We start from the raw sequence: 22789 nt of genomic DNA, 5'->3' as shown, positions 1-22789 counted from the left end.
CCCCGTCTGCGATGCATCCGCGGCGCCCGGACGGATTCGATGGCTTGGGCTATCGGGGCGGTGCCCGGGATGAGCAGGGTTTTGGTAGCGCTTTCCCTGCAAGGTCCTTCAGCTCCGCGTCGGACCTGAGCCACTGGGTGACCACTCCCCCAGACATCCCCGGTAGCCGCAACCTGCACTGGGGCGAAAAGAGCCCGCCCTACGGCGTGCCCGGTCCCTCCACCCCGCTCGAGGGCCCCGCGGAGGAACCGTTTCCCGGCGGCAGCAGCGGCGGCGGAGGCGGCGTGCCGGGGCAGAGCAGCGGTGAGGGACTTGGGAGCGAGGCAGGGGTGGGTGGAGTGGCGGAGCCGCGGCTCGCGGCCTGCAAACCGCGGAAGCCGAGGCGAGGGTCCCGCCTCCGGTGCCGCTGGACCTATCGCGCGCCACACCCTCTGCCCTCCTTTCGTCCTCTGCCCCTGCAGCGGGCCTGCTCCCTCTTCCTCGCACGAACCTTTCCTCCGGGATCACCTCCGGAAAAGACACCTGCCTTAGCTCTGGGCTGCGTGGTAGGAGTTTCGAAGGGTTTCGGTGTGTGACATCCCATGGCCTAAATCAAGAAGGAAGGAAATTGGATTATTTACTGTTTATTGGGAATTATGTGAACAGTACCTAGTTCACTGACGCCTTCATTGCCTTGAGTTAATAATGGTAGCTTTATGTTCTGAAACGTTTTTCAGCATTGGCAGGCTTGGGTTCAAACCTGGCTCTACCACTCTCAGAAGCTGAGACATTTTCTTAACCTCTTAGAGCCTTCCGTTTTCTCACCTTTAAGGTGGATGGAAGAATAATTCATAGAGTTTTTTAAGTGTTAAATAAAATGAGGTGTGAGAAATGCCTGGTACGCTATGGAGCACATAGTAAACTAAAAAATAATTCGTTTACTTCCTTTTCTCTTTTAATCATAGGAATTGTGTCTGTTTTCTAGACTGTCACACTTACCCCTATGTTTTCTTAATCTTGCTTTCCTATTTCTCACCTAAAAACTTCACTAAAGAGTAAAAAACAGACAATTTCAAGACTTTGGAATCAAGACATAGCTATTCTCTGTAGGATGTCGGAAGACCTGTGTTTTAATTGCAACACTGTGATCTAAATATTCTCAACTTGTTGTTTAGTCATAAGATGGAAATAATCACCGCTTCTTCCCATTTCGAAATCATTAGAATAATAGACTAGACCGTTAAATATTAAGTATATTCTAGATGTGTCATTCTCATTTCTTTATTTTGACTTCGAAGTACAATAATTTTTATTACATTCGAGTTAACTGGGAGGAAAGGACTTTAAATATCACCTCAGAGCAGATGAGGATGTGGAGGATCTTACTTAACCCAGTGTCATGCAGTTTGCTTTTTCAGCCTCTCTAGTTTTCTTTCTCTAGGTCCCAAAAGAGTACTGAAAAGTTATAAATTAAATAATTCGAAATGCATATACGATTGCTACACAGTTAACTTCTTAGGCAGTAAAGCTGTTGTTTTTATCTTTTTATAATTTACGCTTTAATGCTTAAAATGAGGAGGAACTCTTAGTAAAACCGGGGGGGGGGGGTTCTCAGTAGTTAAGAGGCTGGTGATGGTAATTTGCAAGGAGAATTGAAGACTGAGAGACTTAGTTAACTTACACAGTTAATAAACCTTTCTAAAACTTTCCAGAAAATATCAGCAGCATTTTCTGTTAATATTGGGGATGATCTGTACATGCAAAAAAAGGGAAAAGCTGAAAGGAGGAGAGTATCTTAATTGGCAAAAGAAGCTTCTGTCTGGCTTGTACATTTTTCAAGGCAAGAGTTAACAAAATAGTTTCCCCAAAGACATGTTTACAGGGCCTTATTCTGACTCTAAGGAAATAGTGACAGCATTGCTTCATTTGAAAGAGCAGAGATGAGAGAGAGAGAAAAGAGGATGAGAGAGAAAAATTATCCCTTGTGAATATTGTATTATAGTGGAAATTTAATGTCTGGTCCCCCAAGGTTGTGGTATTTCACCATCATGATTTTGAGATTTTTAGCCAAGGAGAAATTTTTTTGTTTGTTTTGACATATGCATAGGAATGTTTCCAGCTATAAACTTTTCTAATAAGACAATAGAAATGCCATCAGCAGTAGCACATATGTACCCACTAGCCTCTACAGAGATCTAAGTAAGCAGTTATTCTCAAAATAAAACTTGGTGAGGGAGAAGAAGCGAGCCTCATTTAATCATTTTGATTACTCTAAGTACTCTTTCAATTTAATAATTTTGAGGTGTCTTACTTGCAACTGTTGGTTTAACATAGATGCTTTCCACCGATAACAGCAAATGACTAATTTTACAAGATAGGTGAAGTTGGTATAGTACCAGTCAGAGCCTACTATAGAAAAAAAGTTAAAATGTAGTTAGAAGTTGAAAAGTGGTAATCCTTACATTCTACCTGCAGACATGTTTGATTTGGCCCACACAGTGTTTTAATGCTTTTTAAAATAGTTGCCAGTATTTTAAAATTGGAAGATATTATGTAAAAATGACAAAATCTCTTTAGAAAAATAACAGTTTAGAAACCCTGGGCCCACAGTCCCACATGGCAACAATGAATTGGAGCTGAAGAGCAGATCTGCCTTGCAACTTCCCACAACTTCCCTGGCCCATATCAGAATTTGACTTTGGGACCTAGAATTTAAATAAATGTCATGTTAATAAAAGAAAAAAATTTACAGTAAACCTAAATATTGGTTATGAGTAATCTTATTTCTTCTCTTTTAGAGCAGTTGAATAGATTTGCTGGATTTGGTATTGGCCTTGCAAGGTAATGTTTTCTTCTAAAGAGTTTTAACTTAAGTTTTTATTTAAAGTGTTTTATTCAGAGTGTTTTAATGTAAAATCTTAAATGATTATTGCTTCCTTTAGATTGAGTCTTTGGAGCAGTAGATTAAATGTTGAATAATATTTTGCAGAACAAGTTATTATTTAAAATCTATAACTTGATTTTTTTTGAGTAAGGATAGAGAATAGGCATTCAATTTTATAATTACGAAATAATTTTGTAAGTTATATTTTAACAACTTCCATGCGTCGATCCAAAAAATCTGCTCTAATTTCCCCTTCCAAGAGAAAGTAATTTTGCATTGAACTTTTTCCTAAACATTCTAATTATAATATGATATTTAGCAACATAGAGTCTTGGTTTTGCTTACAATCAGCATTTAATGAACACCATTATTATTTTTATTTTAAATGATCATTTCATGGAAGAAAAACCTCCAGTCTTGCTAACGTGATCTCTAGTGAATATCATTTCATATTACATCAGAATTGCACAAAGCATTACATTGCATGCCAGGATAACTCATTGTTTTAAAGTTTTAATCAAGAAAAAAATAATCTTATTTGCATAATTAAACCTGAGAGTGTCAGTGTAAATAGGAACAAAATTGTGCATTAAAATTTTCCTTCTGCTAGAGTTAATTTTTCTTTAGCCTCACTGTTTATACTTAAAGCTGTTGTTCATTTGATATATTATTTATGTGTGTGTGCGTGCCACATATGCACTCACGCTTATGCATGTCACTGTTAGTATGTAAGCCCACAGAGCATTTAAGTTGGCTAGGAAAGGAGTTTCCCATATCAGGCATACAGAGATGTAGTTTCAGCTTTAGATTGTACATATTACTATTTTATGTTATTTCCCTTGCTTACCAGTTTGCAGATCTGGCTTTAATTCTTCTCATACTGAATTTTGTTACTGGTAGAATGATTTGCAAACATGTCCAGGCAATTTTTTTTTACTGCTAGAATGGGAAACATAAAATAATGCATGATTCTTCAAGCAAGAATAGTTTCAGATACACATATTGTTGTAATTTAAGTTTTGGCTATTATATGTATGTGTGTGTATACACACAAAAATTATATATATAAATTATATACTATATTTTATATATTTATATTTTATTTACTTACATTTATTTATATATTTTATATCTATATATAAAATATAGATATTATATATAAATTATTTTTTTATAGTCTCTTTACAGAAAACGTACTGGCCCATCCTTGCATTGTTCTCCGCCGCCAGTGTCAGGTAAGTGAACTTTTCTGTGACCTTCTAAACAATAATCCTGACTCTGATTTAAAATACAGAACTCAGATAAATCACTGAAACTCTGTAACCCTTATTCCATGTGAAATGTACCAGAATCTATAATATATATCAGTCTCAAACTTTTTGATCTTCAAAACTCTTAAGTCGTAAAAATTGGTTTTGAAAGAAAAATGCCTAGCCTTATACACATATGTATTGAAAATGGAGTATTTTATATTTTTTTCAGATAATTGGCAGATTTTCTTCTTTGTTACTACACCAAAACTTAATAAGTAGTAATATATTAAAGGTTACTTGCAATGAGAAATCTCAAACCGTGTGAGTTAACTTGTTGTACTCTCTCACATTAAAATCTATTGATCTATACTGTATGTTGAATGGACATTTTTATCCATGTATGATTCTATAACATCATGTGTTGATTATTTGAAAAATATTGGGACGCCTAGGTAGCTTAGTTGGTTAAGTGTCTGTCTTGGGCTCAGGTCATGATGCCACCCTAGGATCAAGTCCTACATCGGGCTCCTTGCTCAGCAGAGAGCCTGCTTCTCCCTCTGCCTGCCACTCTCCTTGCTTGTGCCCATGCACGTGCTTACTCTCTCTCTCTCACTCTCTCTCTGACAAATAAGTAAAATCTTTTAAAAAAAAAATATTGATTTACTGAGTTCTGTAGATCTTCTAAATGTTAAGACATTTGATTATACAGTATTTTAAAAAATTGTCATTAAATCACTACCAATCCCACCAGGAAAGTGTTTCAGTATTGCTAAGTTCTTGATGGTAGATGCAGTTTTTTCAGAACTCTAATTTTTGTTTGTAAAGTCACATTTATCATTGGCATCACAAAGTGCCAGGTTTTTTTTCTTTTTTTCCTTGAATCAATAGACTCACTTTGTTCATTTTTATTTTTATTTTTTTTAAAGATTTAGTCACTTATTTTAGAGAGAGAGAATGGGGGGAGTGGGGGAGGGAGAGGAAAGAGAGACTCTCAAGCCGACTCCCCGCTGAGTACAGAGTCCAGTGTGGGGCTCAATCCCACCACCCATGAGATGACCTGAACCAAAACCTAGAGTCGGATGCTTAACCAGCTGAGCCACCCAAACGCCCCTGCATTTTTTTTCAAGATTTAATAACTATAGTCTGGCAGTCAGTTTTTGCAGAAGAAATGGTGTTCCATGAAACAAGTAGCTAGTTCAGCTTGTAACTCCATCAGACAAGTGCTTTTCCTCACAATAGCTGTCTTACTTCATTATGCAACACATAGAATGTTAATTCAAAAGATGTATACTTAAGAATCAAGATTTTATAAAATTTACTGTTTCACCGAGGACGTTCTTTAGTGAAAGTGGCTTTTTCCTCCTTCCAAGTGAATGGGATAAAGAATATAATATATACAAAAATATAGTTTGCTGCCAACTGTCTTGATTCATGCTAGGGAGTTAGCAGTTTTAGCCGCCACTGTTTTGTGCTATTATTGAAAATGTCAACACAATAAAAAAGATAAATGATGCCTTAGTATCATTAAGAAAATAGTTTTAAACTTATAGATTTCCTGAAAGGCCCCATGGGTTAAGTGGACAACACTGTGGTAAAAGCTCCCATGATCTAACTTAATCTTCTTTGAAAATTTAGTTAGAAAATATATAAGTAATTACAAATTAAGCTGTTCATGCTTAGCACCAAAATATATATATAACAGTAGTTATTTTGTTTTTGAGTAATTTCTGATGACTTTAGAATTGAACTTTTGTGTATGCTGTGACTCCTTTGTATATCTTTCATGGCCTTGTTATTTCTTGACAAAACAATAACAAAAATAATTACGACATCATATCTTTTATAGGTTAATTATCATGCTCGGCATTACCATCTCACTCCATTTACAGTCATCAATATTATGTACAGCTTCAACAAAACTCAGGTGAGAATTAGTCTATAGGTTCTATTAAAATTATTTATAATATAAGTGCCATTTGGTCTTAGTAGTAATTAAAGCAAGAGTAATTCCTTTTAATTTAGTTAATAAAAATATTTTAATGCTTCTAAAACTAATGTAACATGGTAATGACATCTTTTGATGTCACTTAATAATCAATGTATTCACATCGTTGCCAAAATTAATTAAATATTAGGGATATTTAATCAGTATTAGAGATTGAGTTAATTGGAATGTTCATATTGGCCTAAATGTAGGCCACTCAACAAATAATAAAATGATAGGAATTAACGTAGTTGTAGTTCTCTACTAAAATGTCTTAGAATAATGCCTTATTGGAAAATATCAGTAAACATTTAACATCAAGTTTTATTAAGACCTTTTCTGTGTTTCTTATTTAGGCATTAATAGAAATAACAATAAATTTTGTTCATTTTAGGGACCAAGGGCCCTTTGGAAAGGAATGGGAAGTACGTTTATTGTCCAGGGAGTCACACTTGGAGCAGAGGGAATAATAAGTGAATTCACACCTTTACCAAGGTACCTTTTTGGCATCTTTTCAATATTAGCTTTGTATTAAATTTTAACAAAATATGATAGTTTCTAAAAATTCCTTGAATTTGAAAACTTGCCTGACATAGCTAAGAGAAGAAACAGAGACTAAAATTAGTTCTGTCTTATTGAATTAGTATGTGATAAAGAAACCGCTTCCTGGTCTAGTGTCTATTGAGATAGGTCTTTCAGCGCCTACTGCTAAGTTTCAGCAAATGTCTACTAAGGAACAAATATGAGTACGTGAGTAATTCTTACTGCTTAAGTAGCCATTTGGGTGAAGGAGACACATGTAAGCAAATTATAGTAGTACATCAAGATTAGGGCTATGATTAAAGAAACCCCTTTCAGTGCCCAGGGGACACTTTGCATGAAGTTGTTGGCAAAGATTTCAAAAAAGAACTGAAACCTGAGCTTTATCTTCAATTATTGGTAGGAATTGACTTGGCAGAGAAGGAGAGCATTCCAAGTAGAAGTGACAGCATGCCCAATTTAATGGAAATTGGAGGGTCTGGGTAATAGAAGTCTTGTGCTTGGAATATTGAGCATTTATGGAGTAGAGTAATAGGAAAAGAGGCTGAGATGCTAGACTGAAGCATGGTCATGCCTTTGTAAGGGACTTTGGCTTTATTCTCTATGGAGCTGGGATCTAAGGTGTTTGTTTCAATATATGGGTTCTTTTATCAAGGATTTATTCAAGTGGCAGTGTAGCATGAAAAAGCAGACTGGTGGGGGCGCCTGGGTGGCTCAGTCGTTAAGCATCTGCCTTCAGCTCAGCACCTGATCCCAGAGTCCTGGGATCAAGCCCCACATTAGGCTCCTCCACTGGGAGCCTGCTTCTTCCTCTCCCACTCCCCCTGCTTGTGTTCCCTCTCTTGCTGGCTGTCTCTCTCTCTGTCAAATAAATAAAATCTTAAAAAAAAAAAAAAAAAAAAGCAGACTGGTGTAGCCAGAGACTTGTGGAGAACTGTTACTCTAGGCCAGACTGAGAGGGATCTGAAATGTGGGACAGAACAGAAAGAGATAGATGTTTCCGAAGTCTAATAGGTAATTGGTGCTAGACTGGGGATCAGGGGATGGGAGAGTTTTCATCAGTGATAGATTTCTAGACTGGAGAATACAAGAAGAAGTTGGAGTGGGAAAGAAGATGAGAAATTTAACTTTCAACAGATGAAGTTTGAGGTTCCTGCAAGACATCTAGGAGGACATGTCTAATATGTGGTTGGCATCGTGGATTGTGGTCTTAGAAAAACTTTGAAGCTGGAGGCATAGCTTTGAATGTTCTGGCGTAAAAATAGTAGTTGAAGTATTAGGATGGATGAATTTCCCTCAGGAGAAAGTGTACACTAAATGACAGAAAGTGGACCAAGGACAGTATTCTTGGTGATGTGTGAAGCACGTGTGTATGTGGATGTGTGGGTAGGAGAGGTAGTTGAGGACAGTTGAAAGAGATACTCAACAAAACCCATTGAACATAGCAGGAAACGAGGGTAATAGTGGCCTAGAAGCCAAGAGAAGAAAATTAGAATTGTAGATATGTTTGGAGGGAGAGGGAAGAGAAATTAGGGAAACTTGCTTCTGTGTCTCTTTGCTCTCTGAAATAGAATATAACATCATTAGGTGAAAGAAGGATGAGCATTGGGGTCAAAGTAGAAAAGCCTGAGAAGAATGATACACATTTGAGACAGTCACAGTATGCGTAACAGGAAGGGAACCTTACAAGGAGTATATATGAAAGGAACATTAATAGATAATAGTGGAAATCATAAATTGTTTTAGGTACTATTTGGCAGGACTCTGACTTTCTGTATCAATGCTGTATTCCAGAGATAGCATCGAAGACTTTGGTTTGTTATCCAAAGTTCGTCCCTGGCAGATTGAATTTTTTGCATTGACTAGAAAGTGAGGTAGTTGAAGGTACAGCCACTAGTGTCTCAATCTTGGGATTCAGACTTTACAGGGAATGAAATGAAGGCAGGAAAGACTGAAATCAGGCTTTTTGCCAATGTGATTGCTCTCAAAGGACATCATAGTCAGAGTTCTTTAACACAGCCTTACTAAGTGTTAAAATCAAAACAAAACATTTGGCCAGCTAAAAGTTTCCCCTTTCATACTTAAAAATCTGAATTTCTGTCCTTGACTAAGTTTACTCACTCTATTGCTTTTTATATCGTAGGATAAGATCAAAAGTTAGTACTTGTCATCAGATGTTCTTGAAATTCTCTCACAAACAGAATTTTATAAAGATTTAATAAAATTCAGAAATTTCTATATAATGAAGTGTAAAGAATTCTGTATATTTGCAGTCAGGATACTGTTGGTCTTGGCTATACCACTTTTTACTTCTGGGACTTCAGACAGGTAATGCTATTTCTTTAACACAGAGATGAAATAGTACCTTTAATTTAAGGTTTAAGGGAAGGAAAAAGGAATGGGAATGGGAAGGCACAGAATTTCATTAAATTTTATTACCTTCCTTACTCTATAGACCTATAGGTATGTCAGTTATATGGGTATATACTTTCTCTTGGTCATTTTGGATCTTATTGAGGAAGACACAAAAGGCTATCTTTGTTGTACTCTACTTGGATAATTTTTCAGATAAATCCCACTCATTAATTCACTTCCTGAGTACCTACTATGTGCTAGGTTCTGTGCTGGAAATCAGGTATATAGTGAGAAGAAACAAAAGGTTTCTATGACCATAAGGCTTAGAAGCCTGTATAAGGGACATACATTAAGTACAATAATCCCATTAATGAATAAATAATTACAAATTGAGATTTGTTCCCTGAAGGAAAAGAAGAGATTCTTTGAGATTAGTAAGGCGTTAGGAGCAGTGCATCTAATAAAATAAAACTTGAGCTGGCATCTGAGTGGTGGTTAGGAGGCTCAGACCAGTCTGTGTGAAGACAGTGTTGCAAGGGGAGCATGGAGAATTCAGGTAAGTGAGAGAAGGCTCACATGGCTGAAGCTCGGAGAGCAAGAGGGAGAGCCGTGGGACAGAATGTGAGAGAGAGGTAAGAGCCAGGTTGATGCATGGCCTCGTAGGCCACTTTAAGGATGTTGAAGTGTTTTAAGGAGAGGTCAGTGACATGATCAGATTCATGTTTTTAAAGGGTCACTGTAAATGAAGATGAGAAGATTATGGGAGGACCAAAGTGGATAAGAGGACACATGTTCATGTGCTACAACAGTAATCTAGGTGACAAGTAATTGTAGCTAGGACCAGGGTGGCATCTCCTGAGATGGATCTAAGTGGATTCTTTTGAAATGCATTTAGGTAAAGCTAATGGTACTTAGTGACGGACTAGGATGGTAGGTGATAGAGGAAGAGCTGTCCTGGATGACTTCTAGGATTTTGGCTTATGTAACTGGATGTCAAATGAAGCCATTCTCTGAAGTACAGTGTAAACTTTTTTTGAATTCTGTTTTTGGGCAGGGTTGACCTTTCTTGAGGGAAATCAAAGTCATAGCAAAGTCAGCAAAGCAGTAACCCAAAGTGATTCACAGAAGTTACCACCTGAGGAGAATGAGCTTGGGGGTCTCCTAGACTGAGGTTCCTTAATTGCACAGCGATCACTAGGTAGAACGGGTGAGATAGTATGGATTCACCAATATTTAGATTTTTATTTTCATTTTGATCACATCTCAGAGAAAAAGAGCAAGTCTGTAGTGCCCATGATGTCACCATGGTTAGAGTTTTACAGTATTACTACTTTTAAAAAAAAAGTATATAACCCAAGATCATCATCCGTGATCTTTCTTTAGTGCTCTGATTCCTCCCCAATCTTTCCCCAAATCTTCTCCCAGGGGGAGTGATTGAGACTATGTATACCCTTTACTTTCCTGTGTCATTTCTCATATTAACGTAAGGAGCACCTGTAACCAATGCAACCTATGTATTTCAGTCTCTCACAAAACCCATATGGTTAACCTCCAACTTCATTTGCCGCATCTCACATTTGTATTATACCAGTACAGTAACATCTTACAGTTTCTCATCGTGTTTTTTGTTTCTCCTAACCACCCTTCTGAATTCACTGACTTTGAACATGTTCTGTTTTTTTTTTAAGGATTTTATTTATTTATTTGAGAGAGAGTACAAGCACAAGCAGGGGGAGAGGCAGAGGGAGAGAGAAAGGGAGAAGCAGGGAGCCCAATGTGGGGCTAGATCCCAGGCCACTGGGATCATGACCTGAGCCGAAGGCAGATGCTTAACCGACTGAGCCACCCAGGTGCCCCTGAACATACTCTATTTTAAACACAATGAAATCTTCCTCTAATTTAGTAGATTTCCTTTCTGATTAACTGTTACTAAGTAGGGACCTCTAAAAGAGTCTGAGTAGGGAACAAAGATCTTTAGCTTGATTTTGGACAAGTTCATTTTTAGACGCTTTGCCATACCCAGGTGGAGTGACAGATGATATACATGATTGACATACAGAGAAATCTAAACTGAAGCTAATGGATTTGGGAGGTTTTGAAAGCATTTATCTTGGATAACATTACATCAGGAAGGAGCATAAAATATAAAGTAAGAAAAGGGCCCGAGTCTTTAGGAACTCTAGGATAGGTGGCTGGGTTAAGAAAAATCCTCCTTCAAAGGAGTCAAAAGTAGAGACTAGAGGGGATGAGAAAAATCCAGAAGAATATGGGATAGTGGAATACAGGGGCAGAGAGGGCTTCAAGAAGGGAGGAACCTGAGGGCATGTTGGCTGTTGAAGGGGAAATAAGGTATATCCAGCTCCCAGTGCTCATCACAAGTGCCTTCCTTAATACCCAGCACCTATTGAACCCATCCCCCTGCCCACCTTCCCTCCAGTAACCCTCAGAATTAAACATGTCCATTGGATTTAGTGACATAGAGGTCATGGGGGCCTTGGCAAGAGTTGTTCTTTGGAATAATGGGGTAGAAGCCAATTTGGAGTGGGTTCAGAGGTGAATGGGAAGTTAGGACATGGAAATAGCAAGTGTAGAAATTTGGCTGTGCAGAGGAAAGATGAAGAGAAGCAGCTGGAAGATGGGTTTTGGTTGAGGGGAGATTTTTTTTAGGAGGGCAGTTATCTGAACATGTGAAAATGAGAGAATGATAAGGGAACACTGTTTAAAAATAGTTATTTAAAAATTTTGTTGCTTTTTTGTATTGATTATGCATGGAAGCATGCATATCAATCTGTCAAATAGAGGACTATTTTAAGAAAAGCAAGTCATTTCTCAAATTTGTTGCTCTTTTTCAAGGGCAGGTTGTGCTTGTGAAAGTAGTGAGTTAAATACATTTACCCCTGTTTTCATATTGATAATGAAATATAAAGAGGTTTGATCACAAGTAGATTTTTATATTACTCTCTTTCTTAAAGCATTTCAGTGTGCTAATTTAAATTTCTAGCACTGTGGCAATAAGTTTTACCCACAGATAGAGATACAAGGAAGAGAGTCTCATTTTTTATACTTAATTCTAAATTTCATTTTTCTTACTTTTAATAATCTTACTGATATTAAGAATTGACAGTAGTAATTAGTATTGTATTCAAAGGCAAAGTAGCCCAGTCCTTACAGAAATGCTGATCACAGACCCATCTGTCTCTAATGTTAATGATGGTTTCATCCTTAAAATCACTGTCATAATGCCCTGTGATAATACTCTCTGGGGCCATGGTAAGAGTAACAGCAGTACCCAGATGATTTGCAGACCATGTAGCATATGTTGTTTTAGAATCATAAAGTCACTGTCAAAAAGACGGGAATCCTAATCTTTTTTATATTTTTCATCCAAATCATTGGTGGTCATTTCAGCTGTATTTCTCTGTGATTGTTCAGGCCTAAAATAGTAGTCTTAGTATTAATTTAATCAGAATGTGACCCAGAAGGCTCTCTAAGGTCTTATTGATCAGAGGTGGTTGGTCTGTTGTCTAAAAGTTTCTCTGCAGATCTTTCATTCTCTTAGAAAGTCCACATACCACCCATGTTAAAATTGTACTGAGTTTGTTTTTAGAGGACGTATTAGTGATTATTTTCTACAGCTTTTTAATATAAAATAAATTTATTCCCTGCCTCCTTAGGTTTGTCATATTCACTTATTTCAAATAGATGCTTCCTCAGCTTTCTGCTGGGGCTGTGGTGCCGTGGGCACTGGTTTCGTCAGGGGAGGTGGTGGTGGTTCTCTTTATTTTATACTTTATTTCATTTTACACTTCCCTCTCTCAGCTGTTCTGCCTCTCTCTCCCTTTTCCTTCTTCTCCCGTCCCTTCCACCCCTCTCTCTGCCTTCTCAGTTTATTCTGCTTACTCATTTACTTTACCTTTTGCTCTCTCTCCATTCTCTTTTCTCCTTTTTGACATTTCCTTGGTACAACGTTCTCCTCTTTTGGTTTTGCAGCTTGCCTCTCTTCTTTTTCTGCTGTCTTTTCTGATTCCCGAGGGTGACCTAAACAGCAGGAAGCACACAGTGTGAGACCTTGGTTCCAGACCTGACGCTTTGCCTGTCACCTACCTGAACGTGTCCCTGTGGGTCTTCTGACCTTCCTTTCTCTCATAAGTAAAACAAATTGGACCATACCTCTCTGCTTACCTCACAGAATGTCTTCTTGTATCAAATGGGATGAGAGGCAGTGTGGGCAGAGTGTGCAGACTTCCAAGTCCTAGAGACCAGGGTTTAGAGCCCAGTTCTGCCACTAACTAGTTGTATGGTTTTGGGTAGGTTATGAACCCTCTCTGAGCCTATTTCCTCATCTATGAAATGGGGATAACAAAGTCATTGTGAGGGTTAGAAATAACTCCTGCAAAGCACTTTGCACCATGTCCTGCCTTGTAGGTACTCAGAAAGATCAGAATATAATAAAGGTCACACAATGTCATCATAATAAGGAAAGGCACTTTGGAAATTTGGTGCTACACATATGTCGTGTGTCATTCATTCTGCATATAGTTACTTAATTTTGTTTTGTTTTTAAATTCTCATCCTTTTTCATGCTTTTTCTTCCTTTATCTTGTTCCTTGTTTCCCTTTCCCCTCCCCAACTAGTCTTTCTTCCCCAGCCTGTCATTTTTATATCTTCTCCTTGAAGTTTTCATGTTCCTCCTTTAAGTTTTAAGTTTTTTATAATAAGTGGTAGCTTTTCCTCTTCTGTCAGCCCCTTCTTTGGGCACACAGAAAAGCACTTAGTACGTTTTTTCTTTTTAAACCGTCATAATTGTTTGAAGTATGTCCCAGAAAAGAAAATATTCACCATTAGAATATATTCTCCTATGGATTTTTTTAAAAAATGATAATCAATTACCTTTTTGAAAGTCAGGCTAATTCAGAATGTTGTAAATAACATGGCTTCTGTTTTGTTGAAATTTATTTTTTAGGGAGATTTCACATAAATGGAATCCTAAACAAATAGGAGAACACCTTCTACTAAAATCGTAAGTATCAAAAGTGTACTTATATTGAAAATTTGCATTAATTTTGTAGTGTTAGGACTGAAAAATCTTAATTCAGCAAAGAAAATTAGGGCAATAAAATATTTGTGGGACTAGAACTTCAAAAGACAGTTAACATAGAGTTAAGGAATAAAATCCTGAAATATATATTATCTTTAAAATAAATCTTCCTGATTTGAAAGGCTGAAATCACAACCTGATTTCTCTGTGTTCTTAGGAAGTTAGCAAAGGTCTTCAACTTGTTTAACCCAAATTGCCAGAAAATTAGAGACAAAAACTTACTGTTTGTATAGTGATGAGCAGACTCAAACCTTAGTGTCATTAAAACGTAGTCCTAAAGACACTGTGATTTTACAACACTGACCATTTTTGTAGATTAGAATTTTACTCTTCACTTTTTAATTTTTTTTGAAGATTGTGAATTGGAAATCCCCCAGCTTGCTGGCTCCCTCTGTGGGACATTCCAGCACATTATTACTTAGTGATGTTCCATTCACCTTGAAAACTACTTCTTGCCAGGACCTGGCCCATAGGGTTAGGTAAGTCCCACCTTGATGTTATTTTAAATAACTATATTTTGCAGGCTTGCAAAGTTGTAATATTACTATGTCTAAATAGTGGTGATAGGAAACAACTTTGCAAAGCTGTACAATATTGTTTTTTAATAATAAAAGGGGACTTCACTCATCATTGAAGACTGGCTTAGCTCTGCTGGGTGGGAAATCTGGGAATGGATAATGGTAATCGATAGGATAATAGTAGAACAGTATATTTGTTCAAATGTCACTAAAAAGGCAAACAGTGGAATGGATCCCTCATCCTAACTTTTAAATATCCAATTTATAGGCTACATTAGCTATATGCAGGTAGAAAACAAGGTCACATTAGCTATGTGCAGGTTGGACAGTGAATCATAACCAAGCCTACATTTTACTGGTTTAAAATAAAATCAATTTTCTTTGCAGCCTTTCCCTGTGTTATTATTAATACTTAAATTTTATCATTAGCTGTTGAATAAGGCATCTTACAATATAGGTCTCCAAAGTATCTTTAGGATATAGATATTAATAGTTGAAAACCTTAAATATATTCAGGCTTGAATATAAATTATGCTAATATATTAAAGTAGATATTCAAAATTTGGTGTAAGCATGTTGTTTCAGTATACTGATAAATTTTTTTTTTAATTTCTACAGCCTAACTTACATGGTGGCAATGCCTTTTTATTCAGCAAGTCTAATTGAAACAGTACAGGTGAGCTACTTTTATTGTCATTTTTTTAGTTAAATATATTTTTTGAATATTCAGTATATTGTTTCTATAAGATTCTGGTTGTATACTAGAAAAATTTAAGACAGCAACCTTTTAAAATTTTTATCTCCCAGATACCACACATATCCCAAAGATTATATACTAGGCACATTGCTAGTTGTGTATCTTTCCTTTGCAAACTTACTTCACACGTCTAGTTTTAATTTTTTTTATCCCTTCCGTAGCCAGCTGTATTCTTCATTCAGCTGTCTCAGAATCCAGCCAAGGGTTTAATCTGAATACGAAGAATCTGGGGTTTTGTTTTTTTTTCAACTTTTTAAGACCGTTATGTACAACTTACAATGTTTATGGCTTGTCGCCAGACAGTAAATTACTAATTACCTGAGCATAAAACATGCTGGATAATTATCCCAATAGTGAGCAGCTAGTCTACTAACAGCATTCTTTTTAAATATGCCTTCTAAGGAACATTTGTGCCATGGTGTTAAGTACTACAAAGGTAAAGCAATTTCCTGTCAGACCTTCGTGTTTTACCATTTCTAAGCACATGGTGGCGCTTCAAGTACAGTGGATTCATGTACTCTTACTGTACCATTCCTACATTTAAAAACTGTAAGGTGAAGATAGTTTTAACTTCACATATACTCAAAATCCAGTTAATTGTACACCACCTATCTCCTGCCTCCAACACCAAATCCTCTAGCTTAGTTCTTGTCTTCAATATGTATGTGTTTCCTCTGTAAGAACTTCACAGGATTAGCCTTTGCTTTTCTAATTACTCTTTTCCACTTAGTTGCTTTCTGGCCTTATTGTTGATTGATTATTTATTTATTATTAACTTGAGTTAACTGAAGTTAATGTTTTACTATGCAAATATACTTTCCTCTCCGCTTGCATTTGGCATAGTGTCAAATGATATGACCTTTGTATAAGGCTGCAGTTTACAGTTATCACTATGAAATATCTTTATTTGACAGATACGGGGGGAAAATAGCAGGTAGCAAGGTAGTTACTTGAAGAAAAAATAAGCAGCATGATATACTGGGGAGAACAAGTTTTAGCTTTAGACAGACCCTTATCAGAATCACATTTCTGTACTTAAGGTTGATCTGTGAGTAAATAAATGTCTTAACCGTTCTAAATCTTAATTTGCTCATCCATAAGATGAGAATAGCATTTTAATAACAGTTATAAAAATTAGAGTTATTTACGTAAAGTGCCTAGCTCACTATCAGTTAGTTTGGTTTTATTACCCAGTATCCAGCCCCTGTTTTTCCTTGCTCCAGATTCCACCTGCTGTCTCCTTTTGACTCCTTTTGTCTATTTTCTAGAAGCCTTTCTTTTACTTCTTAGAGTTTCTCTCTTTTGAGCAGCATCCTCTTCTTTTAATAACCCCTTTGCCATCTTTTCGCTCTCCTCCAAGGTGTAATCCTTGGCCTGCTCTGCTCTTTATCCTATATTCAGCATCCTGAAGAACTCATTTATTCTTGTGAATCATTTTAACTCTAATCTCTATGTGAATTAAATCATCTTCCCTTCAAACCCAACTCATATAAATAGTATCATCTTATGACCCTGAAAATTAGCTTCCTTTTGAGCTGCTTCTACTTTTCTATTAGTGGTACTATTGATATCTGCCCCCAAAGACTCAAAACTTCAGTTCTAGTTTTTAGGAAAGTCTTGATTTTTATGTTTCTTTTATCTTTCATAACCAGTCAGTCAGATGCCTTCTTAGTTGTAACTTCAGCAAGTATCCGAGATTTGTCTGTTTCTCCCCACTGGCAGGGAGCCATTCCCGTCCTTTCTTTAGCACACACTCAGCTTACTACAGTAGCTTCTCTCTCCCTACTTCCTTCATGTTCAGTGGCCTTTTTCCCCCTTCTGGGAGCTCAGATTGCCAAGGACACTTTTTCCCTTGAAATATACACATTTATTTGTAGATCTCCTGTAGAACAACTCCTGAAGCTCTTAAATCTGAGCTTACTGCTGATCTGTTGTCTTCATTAAAAGTCCGTGATCTAGTTCCTGCATTTTAAGTCACTCTGTACACTTATGCCATTGTTCTCAAGTTGCAATGTTTATATCCTTTTGTTGATCAAGAATCTGTGTTGAGTCATATTCCCTAATATCAGTTGTAAAAAGGCAGATACATTGTAGATGATAATGACTAACATGAGTGAGTGCTTCTGGAAGCCAGGCCTGTTTCCATGTGATACTCCCAGCAACCCTGTGCATAAAAGGTAGGTGGGACTAATCCTATTTTTACGGAATGATAAACTGATTCTTAGGAGAAGTAACTTGCCCAAGGTCACACAACCAAAAAGTAACTATTGGAGGCAGGGTTTAAACCTGTGCTTCAGAACTCTAAGCACTATACAACCTCTTTAGGTGTCCGGTAGCTGTTGCTTTTAAAAATGAGTTCTAAGGAGCTTCTTGAGGGTAGGGGAACCAGGTGTGTCCACATGTCCTCGCCCGTTTCCCTTACCAGTAAGAATAGGTCCCAGCTTCAGTACTGTTAGGAAATTTCATTTGATAAAAAGAATCTAGGGGCACCTGGGTGGCTCAGTTGGCTAAGTGACTGCCTTCGGCTCAGGTCATGATCCTGGAGTCCCCTGCTTCTCCCTCTGACCCTCCCCGCTCTCATGCTGTCTCTCTCAAATAAATAAATAAAATCTTTAAAAAAAATCTAATGCCTAGATAACATTTGAAGTGTGCAAGCTATTGATATTTTCCCTCTGTAGTCATAAGTTAGGATTTAAAAAGGACCTAAAGAGAGTCCTTTCTTGTGGCACAATAAGCAAGTATTAACTTTTACTCGTTTCATCATTTTTATTTCAGAGTGAGATCATTCGCGATAACACTGGAATTTTGGAATGTGTAAAAGAAGGAATTGGAAGAGTGATTGGCCTCGGAGTGCCTCATAGCAAACGACTGCTCCCACTTCTTTCCTTGGTCTTCCCTACGGTGCTGCATGGGGTTCTTCATTACATCATCAGCTCAATCATTCAGAAGTTTGTCCTCCTAATTCTAAAGAGAAAGACTTATAGTAGCCATCTAGCTGAGAGCACTAGTCCGGTGCAGAGTATGTTGGATGCTTATTTTCCAGAACTTATTGCTAACTTTGCTGCCAGTCTTTGCTCTGATGTTATACTTTACCCATTGGAAACAGTTTTGCACCGCCTTCACATTCAAGGGACACGCACAATTATTGACAATACAGACCTTGGCTATGAAGTGCTTCCAATTAACACACAGTATGAGGGAATGAGAGACTGTATCAATACCATAAAGCAGGAGGAAGGAATGCTTGGTTTTTATAAGGGGTTTGGTGCTGTTGTAATACAGTACACACTGCATGCAGCTGTTCTACAGATTACCAAAATTATTTACTCCACCCTTCTTCAGAATAGCGTTTGAGGTTTAAGTTCCTGGTTAGTCTAAAAGACGTAATCTGGATACTTTGTTATGAAATTATGAGGGATAAAAGTGAAATACTGGGAGAAAAATGGATTAGAAAGTGAAACTGATAGAAAAGCCCGTGCTGATTATATTGACTCTTAATTTTTTAAAGGGTGTAGGTATATATTTTGGATGGAAAGTATTCCAAATTTGAAAACTCAGTGAAAGTAACACTCACGCGTTGAATTCTAGCTAGTGTAGCACTCATGCTAAACTAAAAATGATCCTGGGCAGAAGGAAAAATTTGTCAGCAAACATAAAATTCACAGAGCTGAATTTATTCCATCTGACTTTAATATTTATTAGAAGTTTATTTCACCTTCTAGATTGATATTGCTATGTCATCCTTAATATAGTATATAGTATCAGTATAGTTTACCTTTAAGTAAATAAACTGTGTCATCAGTGATAAAGATGGGAAGGACTAGATTTGGCCACATGTAAGTGGGACTTGAAGAGTTTTAAGTTATATTGTGCCTGTATAACTTTTTAATGGCTGTATATTTATTATATAAAGCCATTAATGTACACATAAGAAACTTGGGATTTCCTTCATTTCTACAAATTTTCCACTCTGAGATCAGCTTATTTCATAAAATGAAGTCAGGTACTTTCTGCTTGAATATCAGAACAAAACACTGAAAGACAAGGTACCCAAAAGATCGAAGGCAAACAGCTTATTTGTCCATATCCAAACCCAGCGTTTCAATGCCAACAACTGAAAATTTGTCATGTGTTTATAAAGTTTGATTTGCTTACCTAGATATGTGAATCATCAAGCTGTTTTTAGAGCCACTCCTAAGAGAGAGAGAGTAGAAAATAATCATGACAGCTATTACTGTTTCCACGTTTACAAATTGTGTTCTGAAAGGAATGTCACTTGCCTATATATATCTGAATGACTTGTCGTAGAGGAGACACAATTAAAATTCATGTGAAAATGTGTGCCTCTTGCCTTCCATATAGTCATCATTAAATAATGGCTTCAGTTTTTATTTCCTTCTAGTTTTTGTTTGTAGTTTCATTCTCCAAACTAGATACACATAAAGGGAAAAGCAAGTTTATCCTCATCACCTTTTATTTAAACTTGTTTGAATGAATAATGAAGAAAAAATAAAAACCTTGAAGTTTGTCCTTGCTTTTTATGGATGAGGAAAAGAAGTAAATCTCAAAGATAATAAGCAAAAACATTTTTATCAGTTTGTTAAAAAAAATTCTTCCTGTTCCTAAATTGAAGTTGGTGGGTGAGGTTCTTTGTATAATAATAAGCATTTGACTGATCCATCATTAAACATTTTAGAGTTTCATTTCCTCACGGGAGTGATCACAGTTTTACTATAAACCATTTAGCACACTGAAGTGCAGTGATTTTGCACCAGTGTTGTCCAACCTAACACTGAGATTTACTTACTAAATGTCAACGGAACAGTTACTTTTTGTGATTAATAGTTTTAGAACCAAAAAATAATATCCAAAAAGTGTCAAACCATATGTAAGTAGCAACTCAGTCTATGATCTTGTGTGGTATGTGTGTGGTTTTTTAAAAATCACTAAAATACACACGTTTTCCATTTTTAAATTCCACCAAGAGGGGAAAATAAAATTAAACGCCACTGGTCACATGTATTTTCTGGTTAATCTTTTAAATCATGGTTTATTTTTCCCTACCTATGACACTTAAATTGTTTTCAATGCTTTTGAATTGCTGAGTAAATTTTTAGATGTTTATAATCTGTTCAGCTTCCAATCATTTTTATTATAATCAAGATTGTTCAAATAAGAGTAAACTTCAGAAAATTTCAAGTAGATAATTTCTAGAAAAACAATCTGAATGCAATCAAGTATTTACTAATGAAAATCCATGAGATCCATTATGAATTAAAAATTCAAGATTTTTGACAGAAGTAAGTATAAAGATTCAGTTATATAAATCTATCTCATTATAGAATCATTACAAGATGGATAGTCTGAACCACACACAAGTAAGGTTGGTCTTTTGTCTCTTTGGAGGCAGAATACAAATTAATATTAAAATTGGAATGTGGCAAGTAAAATACTAATTGTTCTTTACTGCCATTCCAAATTAGTTGAAATATAAAAATCCTTAAAATTCAAGAGCTTAGATGCTGGCCAAATGTATTTAAATGCATTTAGAAAGGAATAAGTGTAATGCATATTAGGCACACTCTCCCTTTAAGAAACCGCTCTAGTTCCTTAGCATGTATGTGCCAAAGTCAAATATCCATTGGCTACATTTTTAAAGATGATAATAGCTCAGAATATTTTTTAGTTCCGTATGATTAATAGTATCATAAATAAGCTTCTATTAAAATGTTCCAGAGGCCCAATGATCCTCTTAAATAAGCCAGATTTTGGCCAGGCAGATGAAGTGTGATTTGCTTGCTTTACATTGTAGGATTTCTTTCATCTGAGTCAAATAGTATGAAAGTGAGTTAAAAACTGAAAAACCTGGTAAATACTAACTTAGTATGTTATGTGAATTTATGAATTGATTTAGTACATTTGCATATAAATTTCTTCCCCTTGCGCTACCCTTCTCTATTTTATGAGCCCTTGAAAAATAACCCCTAGGTTTTTTAAATTTCTTAAAGCCTCCAAACTCCCAGCGCTAGATGTTATAAATATGAAACAGTAAAAACAAACTGATTTCAAAATGACCAAGGTTTGGGGGATCTAATAACTCAGCCAGAGTTTTCAGAAACAACTGGAGAGTGAAGAAATCTCACTCACTTTTGCAAACATGCCTAATTACTCACAGCTGTCTTTTTAGCGCTGGCTTTGTCACAACTGCGCAAAGCATTCACTTTACTGACTGGGCACGAATGTTTTAATATTGCTGTGTATTCAGATATCTGCTCAGAAAATAAAACACTGCTTTGGAATTTGTTTCTTGCAACGGGATTGGGAAGGATATTTGCCCTCAAGTTTGATTGCTTGATCTTTTGGAACATGAAAGACTACCCTGCCAGCTCTTAAGACAGTTTCGAATTAATTATTTTCAATAATATGTAAGCAAATAAAATCCCCTTGGTAGCAATTCACATTGCATTAGAATTTGAGTGATACATTGGCATTTCTGCTTTCTCTTCTCTTTCAAGTAATTGCATAGTTCTCTTTCTCTAATATAAACTGGATGTGTAATGTCTATCTTTTGAGTCATTGAGTATCATTAATGTGATACCAAGTTGTATGGCAGAGTAACAAAAACTTGTGATAACGATGAGTCTTACACAATATTACCTCAGCTAGAAGAGGTGTTTGTGTGTGTGTTTAAGTTGTTTTTGTCTAGTATTTTAAATGTTTTCAGCAAATTGTGTAATATGAAAAGGTTCAATAAAATGTTGAAATAAAAACAGTATTTTTCTCTTACTCATGCTAGAGGACTTCTCAGGCTCCTGGTAAAAGAAATGTTATATTTTTGTAGGCAAAAATGAAGATAAGGAAAAATACATGAAGTTAAACTTTTTTCCCACCATTTAAAAAATCCTTCTGATGTAACTGATGTGGCTCACAAAACAAGTCACCTACTTCCTAAAATAAGGTTTCATGTGCATTATATTTTGTAAAAGTCTTCCACGTTCCCGTATTTGCCCCTTACGACAGCCTTAAGGCATTTTCTGAGTAGTTTTGCGTAGGGAAGAAACAGATACAAGGAGGTTGTGACATGTCCAGTGTTAAGTAATTAGGGGAGTGATGCCAGCAGGATGGCAAGTAGGCAGTTCCAAACTTCTGTCCCTCCATAGAAACTTAGGAAAAAACAACCAGAAAGTCAGAACCAACTTTGTTTGTCAGAACTCTTGAAAACAAGTTTACAGCAACCAAGTGAATGCAGAATCAAGAAAAAGGCAACTTAATGGTAGGAAAACCATGGGGTTTTTACTTGCCTTTGCTCCCACTGTTTTCCTGGCATCTGTGGTAGCCCACGCCATTGTGGGACATGGTCCTTGGCTCTGGAAGGAATAGAGGAGATGTTACTTGCAAGTCAGTGTGTTTATGTGTACTAA

The 22789-nt window shown here is 36.6% G+C and overlaps 1 protein-coding gene across 1 annotated transcript; it reads left to right on the top strand.

The window, feature by feature from the left end:
* The first annotated feature begins 11 nt into the window (after positions 1-11).
* SLC25A46 (solute carrier family 25 member 46) lies at positions 12-22140 on the top strand. Its single transcript, XM_045777271.2, has 8 exons — positions 12-303; positions 2778-2820; positions 4041-4098; positions 5963-6040; positions 6495-6595; positions 13959-14015; positions 15230-15287; positions 18144-22140. Exons 1-8 carry the CDS (start codon positions 12-14, stop codon positions 18720-18722), a joined length of 1266 nt encoding a protein of 421 aa, XP_045633227.1. The 3' UTR covers positions 18723-22140.
* Positions 22141-22789: the final 649 nt, after the last annotated feature.

This window comes from Ursus americanus, chromosome 5, assembly GCF_024610735.1.
Source record: "Ursus americanus isolate L20-20 chromosome 5, mUrsAme1.1.p, whole genome shotgun sequence".
Taxonomy (NCBI): domain Eukaryota; kingdom Metazoa; phylum Chordata; class Mammalia; order Carnivora; family Ursidae; genus Ursus; species Ursus americanus.
The sequence above is the reverse complement of the archived record's forward strand: the minus strand, read 5'-3'. Positions and strand labels throughout refer to the sequence as shown.